At 41.4% G+C, this 19,022-nt stretch overlaps 1 protein-coding gene across 4 annotated transcripts in view; it reads left to right on the top strand.

Annotated features, from left to right (window-relative positions):
• Positions 1-19,022, top strand: part of LOC121622715 (protein unc-13 homolog B-like) — a 64,107-nt gene that overhangs the window by 18,194 nt on the left and 26,891 nt on the right. For all 4 annotated transcript variants that reach the window (XM_041959650.1, XM_041959648.1, XM_041959649.1 and 1 more), the window contains exons 8-10: positions 781-994; positions 14,288-14,575; positions 14,695-14,785. In XM_041959650.1, the coding sequence (XP_041815584.1) occupies positions 781-994; positions 14,288-14,575; positions 14,695-14,785 (593 nt within the window). The remainder of the gene's footprint in view (positions 1-780; positions 995-14,287; positions 14,576-14,694; positions 14,786-19,022) is intronic.

Raw genomic sequence — 19,022 nt, 5'->3', positions numbered from 1 at the left:
TCTGAAATTGTGCTGTACACACCTATTTTAGAAAGACTGAATTCAATAATAGTATTAATATTTAAAGGATGTAAATTGCAGTTGCATCACTACACTGATAGGTGGCAGCCTTGGCTAAACTATATTTATATGTCACCTTGACGCTTCGTTGTCCTCCCACTTTACTCTAAGTGATATCAACAGAATCAGTTTATCCATCACCCTCTCACTTTATCGCTCAGCTCAGCCGTCCCCTCCAGCAGACACCAAACTCATGGCCAGCTCTTCTAAGAAGCTTCTAAGGGTCATCACTGGAGTTGGCAAGGTCACTTTCAAAAATTAGCTGCTGTTCTCATGGGCAGCACTGATCTTATTATGAATATAACAGTGACAACTGCGTTTAATTATTCTGTGCAATTTTTGTCCCTATCTTTCGACAGTTGCAGCTGTATTCATATATTATGTACCTCTTTATGCATTGATGATACAACAACAGTATCTACAGGATAGCACAAATGAAGAGCAGCTCAATGTTTTCCATTTAGCAGGAGAGGTTGCATGTATAAGGGATTATAGTCTTTTAAAAGTGCATGAACTTTGCCCTTGCCCCTTAACCTGGCATCCACTGCTTTATTTTTTCAGCTAGGCAAAACCTTAATTAGGATGCATCCTTAACTTTGATATGGGTTTATAATAAGCAGAGATTTAAAAAAAAAAGCTTGCGATCACAAAATACACTTACTAATGTTTCAATGTATCATTAATGTTTTCTTTTATTAATTCATCTGTTGCCTGTTGCAGCTCTGGATGACCAGGACAGCGCTGTGGACGACCGCGACAGTGACTACCGCAGCGAGACGAGTAACAGTCTGCCTCCACGTTACCACACAACAGCTCAGCCTAACTCTTCCATGCACCAGTATCCCATGGGACCCCGGCAGCAGCACCACCCAGACTCCTGCACAGACTCTGTCCACAGTTTTGACCTAGACTACAGGGACCAGAGAGGAACAAGGTAGACAGAGCATTCACAGAGTCACCCATGCACTCCCTCACTTACTCAGTCGCTCTAGATGAAACTGTCACGTCCTCACACAGTCACACACACACATCGATTGAGTTATTATTTTATTTGTAGAAACTGTAAAATCATGTAACGTAGCAGAAAAAATGTTTGCTCACACACATGAAGTTGACGAAAAGTTAGAAACATTTTCCACTTGATGTAATCTAATACAATGTAACCCCTTTCTATGGTCTCAAAATTGTTGTTGAATCAACACCTCAGAGTCAACCAAAACTTCGCATTATGAGCTCAACAAAGCTCAGATATATTGCAGTGCTGTTGTACTGATTGCATTAGAATGAACAGGTGTACCCATTTTATTACCCAGTAATACCATCATAAAATGGTAACTGTGTATGTTATTTAATTATCTCTCTTTTAATTTATCAGTCTGTAAGATTTATAGCCAGAGACATCCACTTTCAGATTTATGATGTCATTAATTATCATGCATCTGTATTTTTTTCTTTTGGATAGTTAGTCTAACAAATGTGGCTGGACCTCTGTGCTTTTATGTTTTTTGTTTGTGAGCTGGCTGTCTTCTGTGCCATAGTAGATGGTTTATTCAGCTGTTTCAGTAGACCAGGAGGGATCTGTACTCTAGAGGTGGAAAGGATTTTGCCATACCCTTTCCTCAACCCAAGTGCTGGAGTGCATTCAGCTCTCTCATTCTTAAAATTCATATTATTGTGCTTGTCCACTAGCTTACACATCAGGAGTCATATGAGACTGATTGCTAAGTATGACTGAAGTCAGAATATATTTAGTGATTGTTAATAAAACTGTGACATTTACATTGAAATGAGCAATATTTAGTGGAAGGACAATAACCATAATGCTGCTGGTATAGAATAATAACAATACATTGTTGTTATTATTCTTACTATTAGTTGTAGTAGTATCATTACCACCACACAGCTGTTTTGAGGCCAATTTTGGTCCATATATGAAGGGTCTCAGTGTATGGATCTACTTTTGTGCGCTCTTGCATTGTCATAGAATACATGTGTACCCGTGAGACTGCTACAGTTCTGCCTGTGGTGACTGATAGGGAGTTGATCCGGATAATTCTACATCAGAAAAGAAAATGGGATTACAGCCAGGGAAAGCTCATTGTTCATGTTTCTTTTTGTCTTTAGGGTCTGTTGTGGTAGTTAAAGTTTCTGGAAGTTTAAAACTCTGAACTTGGTTTAGCCATATCACAGAGGAAATCCCTCACACATGGAGGGAGTGGATCAGTGACACACACCCATTTCTTTGGTGATTAAAAACTTGTTCAGTGTATGCACTATCGAAGTGATTTAACATGCATTTCTCATGAACACTGTTACAGCAGTGTTGAAGTGCTGATGAGCATGAATTGCTGTAGGGACTTCCTAAGATGTAAATTAACAGATGCACATTAAACGTTTTCAGTGTGTCTTTGCTTCCTGATGACAACGTAATAAAGCTGTCCTCAAATCTTACAAGATCATCAAAAACAGCTTTATATATATAAGGCTTGTAATCTGTTAAGAATGTTACAATTTTATTACAACATGAAGAGAGTGGTTGTGAAGAGAATAACTGTTTCTTCTCATTTGCATGAAACTGTTCATATCTTATTTTCTCCATTTATCATACTGCTTAACTTGTGTTTGCCTTTTTTCTTCTTGTTTGTTTGCTTCTTCTTTTCTGTCCCTCTATCCTTTCCCATTCCTTTGCTAAATATATGCTTTAACCTCAATTAGATCATTAAACCAGAAAGGAAGGGTCAGAATTATACCCGTAGATTCTGGCATGGGGGTTGAAGATTGGGAAAACAAATACAAAGGGCAGGGTAAACCTCAGCTGAGTGACTTCTTAGATGATGAGGAAGACAATGTTATCCTTCGAATGGGAAGACCATACCCTGAGCCATCACACACCTCTGTCCGTCAGAATACTCAACGTAGTGGTTTTCTGCCTGCCACCTACCCTGAGGGCTATGACACTATTGATCGGCGGCGAAGAAAAATGATAAGGAACCCAGGAGGGTTGCTCAGTACAGGGGCAGACAAAATGAGGGAAGAGGCTTCTCCCTCTGACCTTGCACTGCTTCATGAGAAGAGAGGGGAGCTGTTTATGCGGCAGGTAGCAGAGATGCAGGAGGAGGAGGAACGTATGACATCATGCCTCAGGCCATACAAGAATGGACTTCTCTACAAGACGAGGATGTGGGCTAAAAATGAGCTAGACAACACTTTGGAGAATTATGTTGCATACAAAAAAGAGCAAGATGCTAGAATGAGGGCACGGTTTGATTTTGATTTGGAGAGTTCTGAGGATCTGCAATACTCTATAGGAGCAGAGGAGGATATTGATGACATTGCCTTTATAGCAGAAGACTATCACCCAGAGAGCACAAGACATTACAAAGACCGGTATTCACTCTCCTATGAAGGCCATTTAGAAAATGCCCAGGGTCTTCGAGAGAAGAAGTGTGGAAAAGCTAAAATTGGAGGATGGGCCACTGAAGCAATGCTCTCTCCTGTAGAGGAACCAAGCGATGAATATGTAGACCCTATGGATGAGCTGCAGTGTCTAGTTGAAACGGTTTCTGAATATCTTGCTGAAAAAGAGGAGGAAATTAGCAAATACGGTTCTCTTCCTAAATCAAGCAAATCTAGGCTATCATCTCAGGGTAGCAATAGAGCAGATTCTTTTGGAGAGGACCAAAATAGTTCATCGAAGGATCCTAGAGGAGAAACCCAATCACAAACTACTTCTGACCAGAGCATTTCAGGAGTAAAAAATGCCATGAGCTCATTATTTAGTTCTCTCTCTGACAGAGTTGGAGGAGGCCCCAAACAGCATGTTCTGTCTCCACAAGCACCCTCTACACAACCTTCACAATCTGGACTAACAAAGCTGTTGTCCTTTATTCCTAAATCAAATATATCAGCTCCTGTGGCTGTTGTATCACCAGTAGAAAATTCTCCTGAAAAATCATTCAGTTCTTTTACTTCTCACTCACTGCATGATGCCAAGCTGCAAGGTCATAATCAAGAAACAAAAGCTCCCACAAGGAGTCAGATTCAAACAAGTACAAAAACATATGTACCTGAAGTGGTAACACAACCTCAGTGTGGTCCAGAAAAGTCTGTCCTGGGAAAATTAAATCCTTTAAAGCTTTTTTCAGGAGGAGATACTGGGAACTCAGGTGAATACAAGCAGGCATCAGAGTCCAGATACTCTAATGGTCATACTCAATGGGATGAGAAACGTCTTTACCAAGGTAAACAGTCAGTGACAGCAGAAGGAGGTAGGAAATCAGAAAAAATAAGTTCATCAGAAGAGAAGCATCTGGGACAGGAGCAAGATGAAAATATATATGGCAGACAAAATCCAATAATTTTCAAGCAAGAAAACGTGCCTGTTCGAGAGCCAGCAAGGCCAACTGGCCAAACACAATCGGTAAACACTGGATTCTTTAGCCCTTTGAAGAAGTCCTTAAGTTCATTGATTTCACCTGTTGTTCCTGTTCCACCCCAGGGAGCTCCACCTTTGACAGTTTATCCAGTGTTCAGATCCACAGAGGATCCTCAACTCGAGAAACCAGTGGAGGATCCATCATTGAGTAGTAAGGTTAAACTGCCCTTCCTCTCATCTGAAAATGTCTCGACTCAGCAACATCCTAAAGCAGAGGGAGGCATGCTCTCTGGTTTTTTAAAGTTTGCATCCACTGAAGATGTTAGTGCCTCAATAAACACACATAATCCTATGCAATCACACCATGATTCGACAACCCCTACCACCTTGACACAGAATTCTGCTATGCCTCAAGAAAATAATGAGAAAGGATGGTTTTCCAACCTATTTAACCCTACCTCTGCTCCCTCTGGTTCAAACCAGAATTCTACCAGTAATCAACAATCTCAGAACAGCAAAGTGGCATTGGGCTCACATGCACAACACATACCAAATCAGAAACCAACAGCAGTCCATCATGGAATGCAGAATCAAACTCCTAATCAGCCTGAATCGCAAAGTTTTTTGACAGGTATTTTTAAAGGGAGTTCAACTGAGGATGTCTCTAATATGGGCTCTCATCAACCCAAACAAGGAGGACTGCTCTCTGGACTTCTTAAATTTGGCTCTACAAATGACCTATCTGGCAGTTCGCCACAGCGGGCCACCCATAACAATCAAGCACCCAAGACCAATAATCCCCAACAGTTTCCTCATCAACCTCCCCCACAACAACGTTCATCAGCTCCACAAATAGGGGGCCTTGTCTCAGGGCTGTTGAAGTTTTCATCAACAGAAAGTATACCACAAAACATACAGACCTCTGAAGCTGAAAAGCAGAGGACCATCCCTGGCAGTTACTCAGGTCAGCAGATTTCGGATGAAACTCAAACACAACCTCAGCAAAAGGGACTGTTGTCAGGCTTGCTTAAATTTGCATCCTCTGAGAAAAGTTCAAGCAGCCAAACAGTTCAGCAACAACAAAGCAGTGTTCAACATAATCAACAGGATTTCAACCAACAGAATACTCAAGGTCCTAACCGAGGGCCTCATCTCAGGAATAGAGCATCAAGTCAGCAAGTTGTCCAACAGGAAACAAGTAAACCAGGCTTTACTCGGCAACAGACTGTTCCACTCCAGCAACCACCATCCCAACAAGGTGGTCTTTTATCTGGTCTTTTTAAATTTGCTTCAGCAGACAACATAAACATACAACAGAACTCATCAGCTCAACAGCACAAAATTACCCCAAGTAAATCGGGCCATGAGCAAACAAGAGAAAGCAATAACCCAATTTCCAATCAAAGTCAAACACAAAATACCTCAACACAAAAAACAACTCAAGCCAGTGGTCTATTTTCTGGACTGTTCAAATCCTCCTCAGAAAATATGGCTCACCAGCAGCAGCCCAGAATCATTCATGAAACGCAACAACAAATTCAAGTGCCAAGCACCCAGACTGCTGAAATACATCTGGAGACAGCAAGTCAATCTGGAGTGCTCTCAGGGTTGTTTAACAAGATAACAAAATCATCTGAAAATATGGACACAACCTGCCAGACGTCAACTGGACAGTCACTGCATCAGAAAGCCAATAATTGTACAATCACAATAAACACCCCACTGCAAACACAGCTACACACTAATGTTACACAGCTATCCTCACAAGAACATGGATCGAAAGAGAAGAGGAATCCACGAACTGCCCATCAAGGGTTTTTATCTGGAATGTTTAGCAAAAATGTAACTGATGACCCTTCTACTCCTAAACAAGTAGAAACATCAGGTCAGAATACAGAACAACAGACACCCTTAACTAAGTGTACAGAGTTACCTTTGGGCAAATTAAAAAGTGCTTCCTCAGACAGGGACACCTGTCAAAGAGTTATTCCAGATTCTCTCAATCCAAGACAAAGCAGACACGCTTTAGTCGGTGCACCTGCCTCAGTTGATACTGAGAGTTTAGACTTGAGAACATCAGCTACTTTTGCAAGATCTCTTCAGAGTCAGGCAACATACTCCTCAATTAGCACAGGTAATTTATCTCAGTTATACTATTCTGGCTCACTTCAGTCAGGTCACCCAATGGCTTATAGTACAGGAAATATCCATTCCCTTTTACAAAGCCATGCAACTTCTTCATTAATGACCACGCAGCCATGTATTGGTAGAAGCAATTCCTCTTTGTATGAAGCCGCAAGACAACCTCTGTACCAAGGTCAGTTGTCTCCTTATGGAGTGAGTCCCTCTTATGATGAAAACCAGTGGATCCGTGAAAGTGCTCTATGGCAGCAGTTTCAGAATGAGTCACTAAATTATCAATTTCATGGAGAGGATGAAATGTATAGACAGAGCTGTGAAGGTGTGCCATTACAGGCATCTGCTCTTCACTGCAGCTCCTCAAATATATATCAGCCGTTTAACTCCACTACACCATGGCAAGGTGTTTGTCACCAAGAGCAAATTGGACCATATCTGTTGGAGGGACACAGGAATGATTATCCAAAGAGGAAGTTATGGAACAGTTATGATGACTTGGGAAACATAGAATATTCATCTAATGAGGGGGGTGCGTTGAACTTGACTACTAAACAGAGTAATGCAAAATTTGGGAAACGGCACTCTTTCAATGATAGTAGCACTTCCAGCTTGAACGGGGTTTCGTACCATGAAGGCTATTATGAGGAGACTGCACCAAGCTTATCCTATTCGGCTAACTGGCAATATGGAATGGATAATGCAGTCCTACAAAATGTTCATGCTGATGGCATGATCCATCAGAGTCAGTTTAATTTGAACAGACCAGTAGATTCAAACTATCCTCCAAATGCCAAAACTGAGCTTGAAGACTCACTGTACCTCGAAGACACCGAATGGTATCAGCAGTGGCTTGCACTTTTGGAGCAAGGAATGTGGTGGCCAGCAGAAGACGGAGACTGTGGCTATTTTGTTTATACAGATCATGAGTACATTTATGCCTTGCTTACAGATGCAGCAGGTGAATACGTGTATGCATGTACCCCTGAAGGTGAGTCTTGGGATAATACTCAGAAATTAGATGGTTTTCCCAGTGCTTGGCTGCACAATGAAATGGTTTGTGTGTGTGGGTTTAAAATTCCACTTTACAATGAGGATGAGCTTCTTTGGCTACCTGGTCAAAATCAATGTGATTCTCAACTTCTTAATGCCCCCTTAGATTTGTCTGATGCCTATAGAAAAGGAAATCAGATCATGAATTTAAATCTTGAGCAGTTCTCACAAATGTTTGAAAATTCATTTCTGTCACAAGGGCAACAAGGTGTGGATTTTACATCTTACAGATTAAACAAAGTCAGGATGGATCCAAGACAGCCCAGTTACATCTATGAAGACCAATGCAAAGATGTTATTGACCTTTCCTGTCATAATAAAGATACCATTGGCCCTTATTGGAACAACCAGGAAATCAAGACATTTCTTGCTCAAAAAGTTGCTGTTTCCCTAAACTCTTCTCCTAATGCAAATTCAAATCAGCAGCTACTTTACAACTGTTACCAACCCAGCCAACGGCGACGTTCATCTACTGGGGTTACAGTGAAGCATGTAGATGATGTATTGGAGGAAGAATGGAGGAAAAGAGTGTCTCCAGGAGAAGAGCAGCCTAATCGTCAAGTCAAAAAGATTTCTTCCCTCATATCCTCTTTTGTGGGTAAAGCATCACAGGTGGAATTAAACAAAACTAGCATATCTTCTGGTGATCTAGCGCCGGACAAAAATTCGAAGAACATTATTTCATCAGGTTTCCAAAGTCTGAAGTCAAAGGTCATCAAACAGGAACCTACTGCTGTTGTGACCCAGCCAGAAAGTGTTAAACACAATACCACCCAGGGAAGAATTTTGCCCTCAATACCAACAACTGCTCAAGTGACTCACCCCTCAATACAATCACATACAACTTCACAGAAACCAAGACTTTCACGGCAAACTACTATGGCACAACAAGCAACCCCACCACCACAGCCCAGTGTCACAGTACCTTTAGGATCAAAAGAATCTCTTATTAAACCTGGACCACCTGGAAAACTTGGATCTGATAAGCCAGTGGATATAACAGTGGAAAAACCTTCTGAACAACCACAGACAGGCCTAATGAACTTTCTGAAATCTGCAGTTAAAATAGAAGAACCAAAGCCAGATTTGCAGAAATGCTCTCAGACATCTCCCAATCAGCAGAGTAAAACTGGCAGCACTGCTTCCTTGCCAGGTAGTGCTCCTGCAAATGCAGAGGCTACAGGAGTTTCAAATCTCTTTGGATCAATTAGCAGCCTATTTAGTACTGAGCCCTCTCCACCACTGAAACAGCAAATAAAACCTAGTGTTACTGAGGGTTCATTGACATCTGCATCTAAACCTAAGGGCATACAGAGACAGCAAACAATGGACCAAAGTGGTACCACTCGGCCCGTACAGAGCCAACCTCCGAACAAAAGTATATCCCAGATATTTTCTTCCAATTCTTCCACAGGACCTGCTACAAGCCGATCAGAAACTATGCCACCTACAGAACAGACAAAACACGATGCAGGAACTAAACCATCTGGTGGACTGTTTGGATTTTCAATTGGAGAAATGCTGGCAGGAACAACGGCAGCTTCCCAGTCTGGACCCACATCTCAGACACCTGCAACAGCTGCAGCTCCACAAGAAGAATCACTTGGTAAAAGTATATTATCAATGTTTAGTGGATCAAATCCTCCACAGGCTTCACCTAATACTGGGCCCTTGTCTCAAGCCAATCCTCCAGGTGCAACTCCACAACCTCCTCAACAGGAATCACTTGGTAAAAGTTTATTATCAATGTTTGGAGGATCAAGCCCTCAGCCTCCACCTCAAACCAAGCCTGCTGCTGAGGAACCACAACAGGGAACTGCTCCTCCAAAAGACCCCCCAAATACAGGGTTCCTTTCAATGTTTGGTGGTCCCAGCACCCAACAGTCTCAAGCTCAAACAGGATCTCTTCTAGGGGGGATTCTGCCTGGGTCATCAAGTTCAACTGAAAGCCCAATGAAGGGTCTGTTTTCAATGTTTAGTGATCCAAGTCCTCCACAACCTCAGCCACCAACATCATTATCTCAACAAAGAGTATCTCAATCACAAACTCAACTACAAGGGGAACCTCAGACGCAATCTAAACCACAACCACAACCCCAAACACAAGGGCAGCAAGCCACCTCTGTTCTTGGAGGAATATTGGGTGGTTTGTCTGCCTCTAGTGAAAGTCCAAGAAAAGCTTTGTTCTCTATGTTTGGTGGCCCCAGCGCTCCTCAAACACCAGGAGCTGGGGGAAGTGCAAATTTGTTTACTTCCTCTGGGACTACAACACCCAAAGAACCTGCAAAGAGTGCACTCTCTGTTTTTGATAATGTTCTGCCAGCTCCACAACAAACTCCCAATTCATCATCTGCTATTGTTACTACTACTAAAGAGCCACCAACTAGTCCTTTAGTACAAGCTTCTCCCCAAATGCCATCTGTTTCCAGTAGTATTGCCCCAGCAGCAGCTAACAGTGAAATGTCAAATGAAGTGCATGTTGGACCATCCACTGATACTACTGTGGATACCACACAGGGTGCCACAATTAAAGGCACTGATATTGCATCTATGGAACCAAATACAGATAGTGTTACTGTGCAAAAGGAAACAAACAAAGAAAGCCCATCCCAGGGCCCTGCTCCCTCTAAAGAACCACCAGCTTCTGGCCTTCTGTCTATGATCAGTGGATCAGGCCCACAGACTCCATCATCACAAGCTGGATTCGTTTCAGACAGTCCAGGAAAAGGGTTGCTTTCATTATTTTCTGGACCTTCACCTACAGAGTCTGCATCTGGATCATCAGGCCCCAAAGAAGCACCAGCCAAAAGTTTGTTCTCTGTGTTTGGAGGTTCTGCCCCTCAACCCTCTTCCCAGCCTGGAAGTTCTCTGTTGGGGGCAATGTTTGGAGGCTCTTCGCCTCAAACAGCAGCTTCTCAAACAGGGGGGTCATTGCTGGGTGGTTTATTTGGAGGGTCTGCTCCTCAGGCTGCCCCTCAAGTTGGTCCAACTAAGATTGGAGGCTCTGCTTCTCAGACAGCTGGACCTCAGGCAGGGGCATCCTTACTTGGAGGCCTGTTTGGTGGATCTGCTCCCCAGGCTGCTGGATCTCAGACTGGAGGGTCTATTTTGGGTGGAATTTTTGGAGGATCAGCAGCTCCAACTACAGCACCTCAGGCTAGTGGATCATTTGGTGCAATATTGGGTGGGGCTGCAAACCAAACTTCAACATTTCCAAATAATAACTCTATATTGGGAGGAATTTTGGGGGGGTCATCTTCTCAAACAACTGGTGCAAAAACTGGTGAATCTCTTCTGGGTGGTATTTTATCTGGAGCTTCTGCTCCTAATGAGACACCTGATAAAAGTGTACTTTCAATGCCTGAAGGATCTGTTCCACCTGCAACACCCACTCATAATGATGAAAAGAAAACATCAACTACAGCTCTTCCTGACACTACTTCAGGTGTAACTGTTGTATCAAAGTCCAGTGATGACAGCAAAACTGTTCCAGCTCTAGCTGGCCCCGAAACATCTGTAGTTGACACTACTACCAAAAGCAATGAGCAAGGAGAAGAACTACAGCAACATGACAGTACAGTTCAGTGCCTTGAGGCAAGCTTACCCAAAACTGATGCTAGTGTCAAAGAAGTTCATTGCCAAGATGCTGACAAGCCAAGTGCTTTAGCTGATGATATTCAGTCTAAAGAATCTGAAATCTGTATACAAGCACAACAATCTACAGGACCAGAGCTTGTGAGTGGTCAGTCAAGTCAAGATACAATACCACTTAAAATAGAAGAGAAAATACCAGTCACTCAGTCAGGAAGTGATGTGCTCCAAGGACAACAAAAGCCTCCAGAGCCAGAGAAATCTGTTGGTGACTCATCAACAGATACAGTTGCAGGCTTTATGTCTTCCCTTTTCAAACCAACAGTTGCAGAGACTGAAGGTCCTCAGCAGCAGCAGAAGAACTCACTTTTTGGACTCGGTGTAACAGCACCCAATGCTGCTACTAGTCAGGCTGGAGCATCACTATTAGGAGGTATTTTTGGTGGGTCTAACACAGAGACATCAGCTCCTCAGGCAGGGGTGTCATTACTGGGAGGTTTATTCAAGGGGGCTGCTCCTCAGTCTGGTCCTCAAACCACTGCCCCCACCACTGGAGGGTCAATATTAGGCGGGATGTTTGGAGGAGGATCCACTGCGAAGTCTGCAGGTCCCCAGACTGGTGGATCATTACTAGGTGGTATGTTTGGAGGATCTGCTGCAACAGCACAGCCTGGTGGTTCTTTACTTGGAGGAATGTTTGGAGGAGTCACTGCTCAGACTGCAGGACCACAGACTGGAGCTTCAATACTTGGGGGCATAGGTGGATCTTTATTTGGGGGCATGGGACAGCCATCTAAGCCATCTGAACCAGTGCCAGCTGAGCCCAGACCAACACCTAGAACTACTCCACAGTCACAGATTAAGAATGAAAGTATTCCACCTAAAGTATCTCCATCTGGCATTGAGACAAGCACAAATAAACTTGTAGACTCAACCCTCCCAGATAATGATCAGGAACGATCAAGCAGTCTAACAAGTAGGAGTGCATCTGAAGCAGCTTGTCCAGAAAGCTCAGCTGTCGCAAGTGCTTCAATAAGCTCTACCTGTGACCCCACCCATCAGGTAGCTGATACAGAAAAAGAAAAGTCAGCTGTTGAGGCAGAGATGATACACGAGGAGCCCATTGTCATTAAAGGAGACCCTCAGAGTAAAGAAAGTGACAAATCAGTGCCACTTGATACCCAGGAAGCACAAACTAATATTGCTCCCCCAGTTAACCAGTTGCCCAACAATGCAGAGCCTCCTCAAGCAAAGTCTTTGTTTGGTTTTATATCAACACAAAGTGATGCAGGAAAATCTCTTGGATCCCTATTTTCTCCAACAACACAGTCAATGCATCAAACAGAAGGAGGCAGTGGTCTATTTTCAGGATTAAAAACCCTTTCTGGAGGCTTATTTCAAGAGGAAAAACCTGTTGCTGGAAAACAAGAGCCACCTACAACCTCATTATTTGGGACAAAAATAAGTTTTCCTTGGCAGGCAGAGCCACCCAAGCCACAAGCTGACCCAGTTATAACACCTCAACCCAAAACTAACAACAAGCCAGCAAGTGGTCAAACACATAATGTACAAAAGGTTGCAGCAGCTGATGCCCATAAAACTGAATCGGTAGGTTCCACAGATGATATTACAAACCCCCAGATTTGCATCTCCACTCCTGAAGTAGATCCTTCAGCATCCCTGACCCCAAAGGAGAAGGAAAAGCTTGTAGAATCATCCCCCTCCGCAGGTCCTACGTCTGGAGTGCAGCTGGACAACCAGTCCAAGAAGGATCTATTGAATGCAAAAAGGCTAGTAGAAGCATAATAAATGGCATCGCCTTCACCATTTATGATGCATTGACATTGACAAAAAATGTATCCCTGTCCAGCTCTGCAGTCCATTCATAATTTGTTTAATTAAGTATTTTAATCACTAGTTTTATTTAGTATTTTAGCTTGAGCGTATGTATATCTGTGTCAGTGTGTGTGTCTGTGTTTTTTCATGTAAGTATTTTTTGTTGTAGCAAAAATTACATAATCTTACGTGTCATTTCAAAACAGAATTCCAGAGACAAAATTTACATATTTCTATACTCATTGGAAATTCACAGGCGAATGTATGCAATCATTCATTGGCTTATGAAAGAGGGATAGAAAAACCTATACATAGCGTAAGTTTTGTTTGAGGATGGAATTCTGTCATCATCGTATCATTTGTGTTGTGTATTATTTTATTTATTGGAAATTATTTCAGATTTTGTTAATGTTTATTTACTTAAATCCTTAACTTTAAACCCTGACATTCAAATGGTTTTAATTTAGCTACTCTGCCCCCTACCCCTAAAAATTAACTTGGTTTTGAAATGGCACTTTGTAAAATTTCAAAAACACAGATCAACTCTGCATATTTTATGTTCATCATTTGTGCTTCAACCCTGAATCTCCACAAGCTTATTAACCATTGTACAGCGTATACTGTATATGTGTTCTGTCTTGTGGACAGGTGGAAGGAAAACATTGAGAATAAAATATGCGGATGTAATTGTGTGCAGAGATATACCCTTAGTAAGGACTAGCAGTTAAAAGGAATTTTATACCACATACCACAAAATGGAGCATACTATTATGTGTGCCAGTAGATAATGTTTATGCTAACGCATTGCTACAGTTTTTCACATTTTCATTATTTTCCAACATGCTACAGACTACCTGCGAGGTTGGGTATTTTTTGAATGCATGATGTGGTGTGTGTAGCTAAACCAACTGATCATTTAGAGAAGTTATTAATAAATGTAGACCTTAGCTAAATAGTTAAATAGTGTTTGCACACAATTCTTAGCAGATGAGTGGGGTTTATTACAGCCCAAAAACATTTAATTGGACTGTTTGTTTCAGCATTATAAAAATCATCTAAGCTATTTCTAAAATGAAGGACTAAATAATAATTCTATGTAGCAATCCCCACTTCTCTAGCCTTGGCAGGAGGAAAAATATAAACCACAAAACTATTTAGAAATAGTGTTTCACCCAGTTCTTATCTCAAGTTATTCTGACATTGAATATTTTCCTCACTCCTCTCTCACCATTGTAGTCCAGTGGAAAGTAGTCGCTTTGGGTCATCGGGAAATCTGAGCCAGACCAGCTCCCAGCTTAGTGAGACTGGCCAGGAGAGCACTGGAGGGTCAGAACTGGAGGAGTCCTTCCACTCCTATCACAGTACTGGCTTTCACCCCACTGCCAGTGGGCAGCCTCGCACCAATGGACATCTTCCCAGCAATGGACACTCTACTGTTGGTGAACATGAGATACATAGGCTGTCCCCTGAACGAGGCCTGAAAAATGACACTCCAGCAGAGAGAGGGTCCTCTAAACTCCTGAGGTATATTTTCTGCACAAAATTAAACTCATTTATGTATGTGCTATAACGAAGATGCATGGGAACTGAGAGATTTTCTTCAGCTCTCTCTGCCACTCTAATCTTAAATCCACATAACCCAGGTTCCATGATGATGGGCCGCCATTACCGTTTTCCCCATCCAGAGTACGTTGGTTGAAGGCCATCAATAAAGTCAGAGTTCAGCTCCGGGAGGTAGGTGGTGTTTCACTTCAGTTCCCTTCCCGATAACTGTTATCTCAAAACCTCTGAAGTCTGACTTTCGTACCCTCTCCATTCCTACTCTTCCACACATACTGTCCACAAAGATTACACATATTCGTACACATACACCACTTGCAATTCCTTGAAAATGGTTGAGTTTAACCTCTTTGATTTTTTTTAATATGATGCTCGATTAGATTTACTAGAATAATGTTTTAACTGCAATTGTGTGTCTGCTCCTGTTTCCTAATGACCTACCTGTGCCCTTGTGGCTACACGCATTCATTCCTGGGACCATAGCATACATAGACAGATAGCCTTTGAGCAGTCTCGTCAAAGGCACCCCAGAATTCATTTTCAAGTTAAGGATGAGTGTATTTGACTAAGTTTAACCCACCCACACATTTCCTGTATTGTATCTCAGCCAACCTTTCATAAGCTTGCTCCTCTGTCCTACAGCTGTTCAGCAAACATATGCTGCTTAAAGAGAGAGATGAGATGATCCTGCCCAGTTTTTTAGTAATAATGCATTTGCAATTCCTTTAAGAGTCTCTGCCTCCTCTCTCAGTCTCAGTCGTCAATGGTATTTTTTTTTCTCTGCTCATGGCACTGTGATTGCAAGGCTCAAGTATAATGTCCCTCTGTTGAGGTCCATCACGTCATCGGTCATATTAATCATCACTTAAGAGACCTATAATTTGCATTAATAGATGGTTCACTCATGGGAGTTCTACTGTGAATGGTTACTACAGTGTATGACTAATTTGTGGCTTTGTGATATTTGCTTCAATGTTGTCTCGGATTATTTTAGCAGAATCTACAAAAATGATGTTTTTGAAGGAAATGCATAATGAACCAAAATCTTGATGAAGGGGCTTGAGCAGAGCAAAGTTTCTCTTTTTGTCATTTACATTACCCACCATCTTCTTCATATCTTTGGCATAACAAAAATAACGGTGCGTTTACTTGTGCAAATACTTGGACCGGTCTAATGAAAGAGGAGGACACAAGAGAAGCTCTATTGCATCATCAGAGCTATTAATCTCTTAATTATTTCACATTTGTGTACAGTTCTCAGACAAAGCTGTCACCTCCCTGAGTAAAAGGTAATGATCTGTACCAGCTGGAGCCCGTAGTTTTTCTGAAAAATACAGATTTAGGCAATTATTTATTTCAATGCGTCCAGTGTTGTTTGTATGAAATCATGACATTATTTTGATCTCTATCATGTAATATTCATCTTTGGGGATCAGATTCAGATCTATGCCATGAATCCTCATATTGGATCTTCATACTACACTTGGTGCGCATGAACTGATGAAGCATGCTCGGATGAGAGGCGAAACGTCTTCCAAGACAAACTGACGAGGTCCAGTTGCGAACGATTGAATGCCCTAAAGCTTACAATGACCTGGATGAATGAGAATATTCACAGGCATCTCCATACTAGTTTTGGAGAATTTGTATTCTGCGCATGCCAGCAGATGTTGAGTATAATCCTGCATCTAATTCCAATCTGAAATCTTTAGAGGGTGGTCATAATGAAAACATCAGAGTCTCTCAGCACTAACAGGAGTTCATCCCCTTGATTAAGCTTTTTATGGTACTGCAGTAAAGGAGTAGCTCATATAGAACCTCACTGTTCATTCCATTATAACGATTAGTTTGCATGGGCAGGTTGAGAGGAACATGTTCTGTAAATGATGGCTGATTGAATACATGAATATAAATGAAAAGCAAGGTGTAAGGTCTACTGCAAGTGCCATTTATTACAGGATGAAGGGAAACACTTAAGACCCAAGTCTAAATGCTGAAAAGACTCAACGGTCAACAGCACAATATGATTGCTAGACTTGACACTGTAAAACAACCTCACATGCTTGCTTACATTCAGTGGTTAGAATGAGATGAGGCACATGGTGTGGTGTGGCGTGGCGTGTTTACAGTTTTCTTGGCACACGGGCAAATCTAGAGCAGGAAGTGGAACTGGCTGCCAGACCCATTTCCAATATCAGTTTCAGTGCTGTACGATAGTGCTGATACGACTGACCTGCAGTCTATGAATAGAAATCCTTTTCTCTACATAATTTTCCATTAACAAGGCAGGAAAGGCAGTGATACTGATGTGTTTATCTGAAGTGTTTTCACTTTTTATGAATAGAAAGAGAAAAATCACAAATATCAGCAACTGCCAGATGTGGAAACACAGAAAAAGAGTGAATGAGACTGAGAGCTGGCAGTCTCACAGCCTCAGATTAGCTTTGTGCTCAGAATACGTTGCCAGAGGACAGAAGGAGAGAGAGCAGAGAACGCATACAAGAGGGTGGGAGGGAAGTAGGGATGGCTACTCCAACGAGTGTGAACGGCTGTGTGATCGTGGTCTACGAAATGAGGGCTTCGGTTAAAGAAGATCAACTAGTTTGATTGAAGCAGAGCACATTCAGTGAGACAATTCAATCATACACCCGAGGATACATCTTGAATGAAGACAAGGAAATTATTATTAATTACCTGCTGAGCCACTCTCTGTGCGGATTTGATGGATTTTGCTAGATGATATCTACAGGTTGTTCTTGATAATATATTTTTTCCTATAAGGTAAGGCTTACATTTTAATATATATTGCTGTCCTTTTATGCACTTAGTCTTAAGTTTGTATGGACTTTGATTAAATAATGTGTTCATCTATATATGTACGTGGTAATGTATGGGTAATATACATAGAAACGTCTAATGTATCTTAGTTCTTCTACACAATGTCTAGTTGGTTTAAATTTTAATAGCAAATGTCACTCTTTGATAAGACGTCAACTTAAAAGCTTCAAAAGCAAGATTGTTTGGGGTTTTTTTTATCCAGGCCACAGACCATTTAGTAAGGAGAGAAAAGAGATTGCTGCAGACTATTACTGCTACTGGCCTGGAAATGGATTTGACCCTAACTAGCCCCTCAACCTTTCTGTATCCTGGACAGTTAACTGATAAATCACCATAAAAGTGCACACAAAGTGGATCATGACCATCTGTAAAAAATGCCAGTGGCCCTCAGAGGTGTAGTTGAACATTTTATTATTATAATTATTATTATTATTTGGTAATACCAAATGTGTTACACAGCAAATGTATTTAAGACAGACGTTCCTGTTATTTATTTTTAGTGTATTTAATTAACTCATCAGAAATGACAGAACATTTACAGATTATATGTTAATGGGAGGCATAATGCTGCCATTTAATTCCGGTTAGCCTAATTCCATTAAGATGATGTGCTCATCATCTTAGTTTCAAATTCAGTAGTGATAGGAAGCGTTCTGTTCTGATAGGCTTGATTACACTTTTCTGCCTACCAAACCGTTATCAGGCTAACACACACCTTCAGTGCTGAAGTGATTATTGGAGACCTCCAGTGCAGTGGTGGGTTAATGTAGTTTGCATCTAGATACTCTGGAATAATTTATTTACTGGAATAAGGAATTTACTTATTAAAACCAAAGCTAAGGCACATAATAGTTAACATTTCATTATATTATATTATTAAAGAATTTCACAATATGATTGTACCTATCTTGTTAATTCAGAAAGGGACAAAAACACGTAGACATCAGCATGCATCCTTCATAATTTGCTGTGCAAAGCAGTTAAAACACTGATGTTTTTTTTTCAGATTGTAATAAAAAAACACAGAATGTTATTTGGAGACCTTGCAAAGGCTCTAGCCCCATTTTTAGTTGCAGACATAAAGCAGTTTAGAAATGTTTATATATTTAATGTTTTTAAAAGGTGGCATTGTACAGTTAACTCATAATGGCTCATGACTCATATTCTTGATACATTACAGTTATTTGTTATTTTTCTTAAATCCTGATGTGATGATGGACATGATTATTCTCAAGGTATCAAGGTGATATTACTGAGCTGTGTTAAATATGTATTATGACTAAATGGAAGGAACATTTGGGACCATCCATATGATTGCTCAACATGGACTCAAGTGGATCACATCCAGACATTTCGACTACAAACTTTCCTGAATTATGTAATGCCATCAGGTAGAGTTCTGTTGCATTTTGGGGGTATTAAATAATGCTTTAGTGTGCACACTGTAGGCATTGCGTCAAAGCTATCAAGCCATGCAGATGGTATGGGTGTGGATGAATTGACCTGTCATCTAATTACCAAGCTGCCTTTCCAAAGCATCCTAATTACAGAGATCTAAGCAGCTGCATGGTAT

Source organism: Chelmon rostratus, chromosome 19 (assembly GCF_017976325.1).
Source record: "Chelmon rostratus isolate fCheRos1 chromosome 19, fCheRos1.pri, whole genome shotgun sequence".
In the NCBI taxonomy this organism is placed as follows: Eukaryota; Metazoa; Chordata; class Actinopteri; order Chaetodontiformes; family Chaetodontidae; genus Chelmon; species Chelmon rostratus.
Note: the sequence above shows the minus strand (reverse complement) of the source record. Positions and strands in the feature narration are given on the sequence as shown.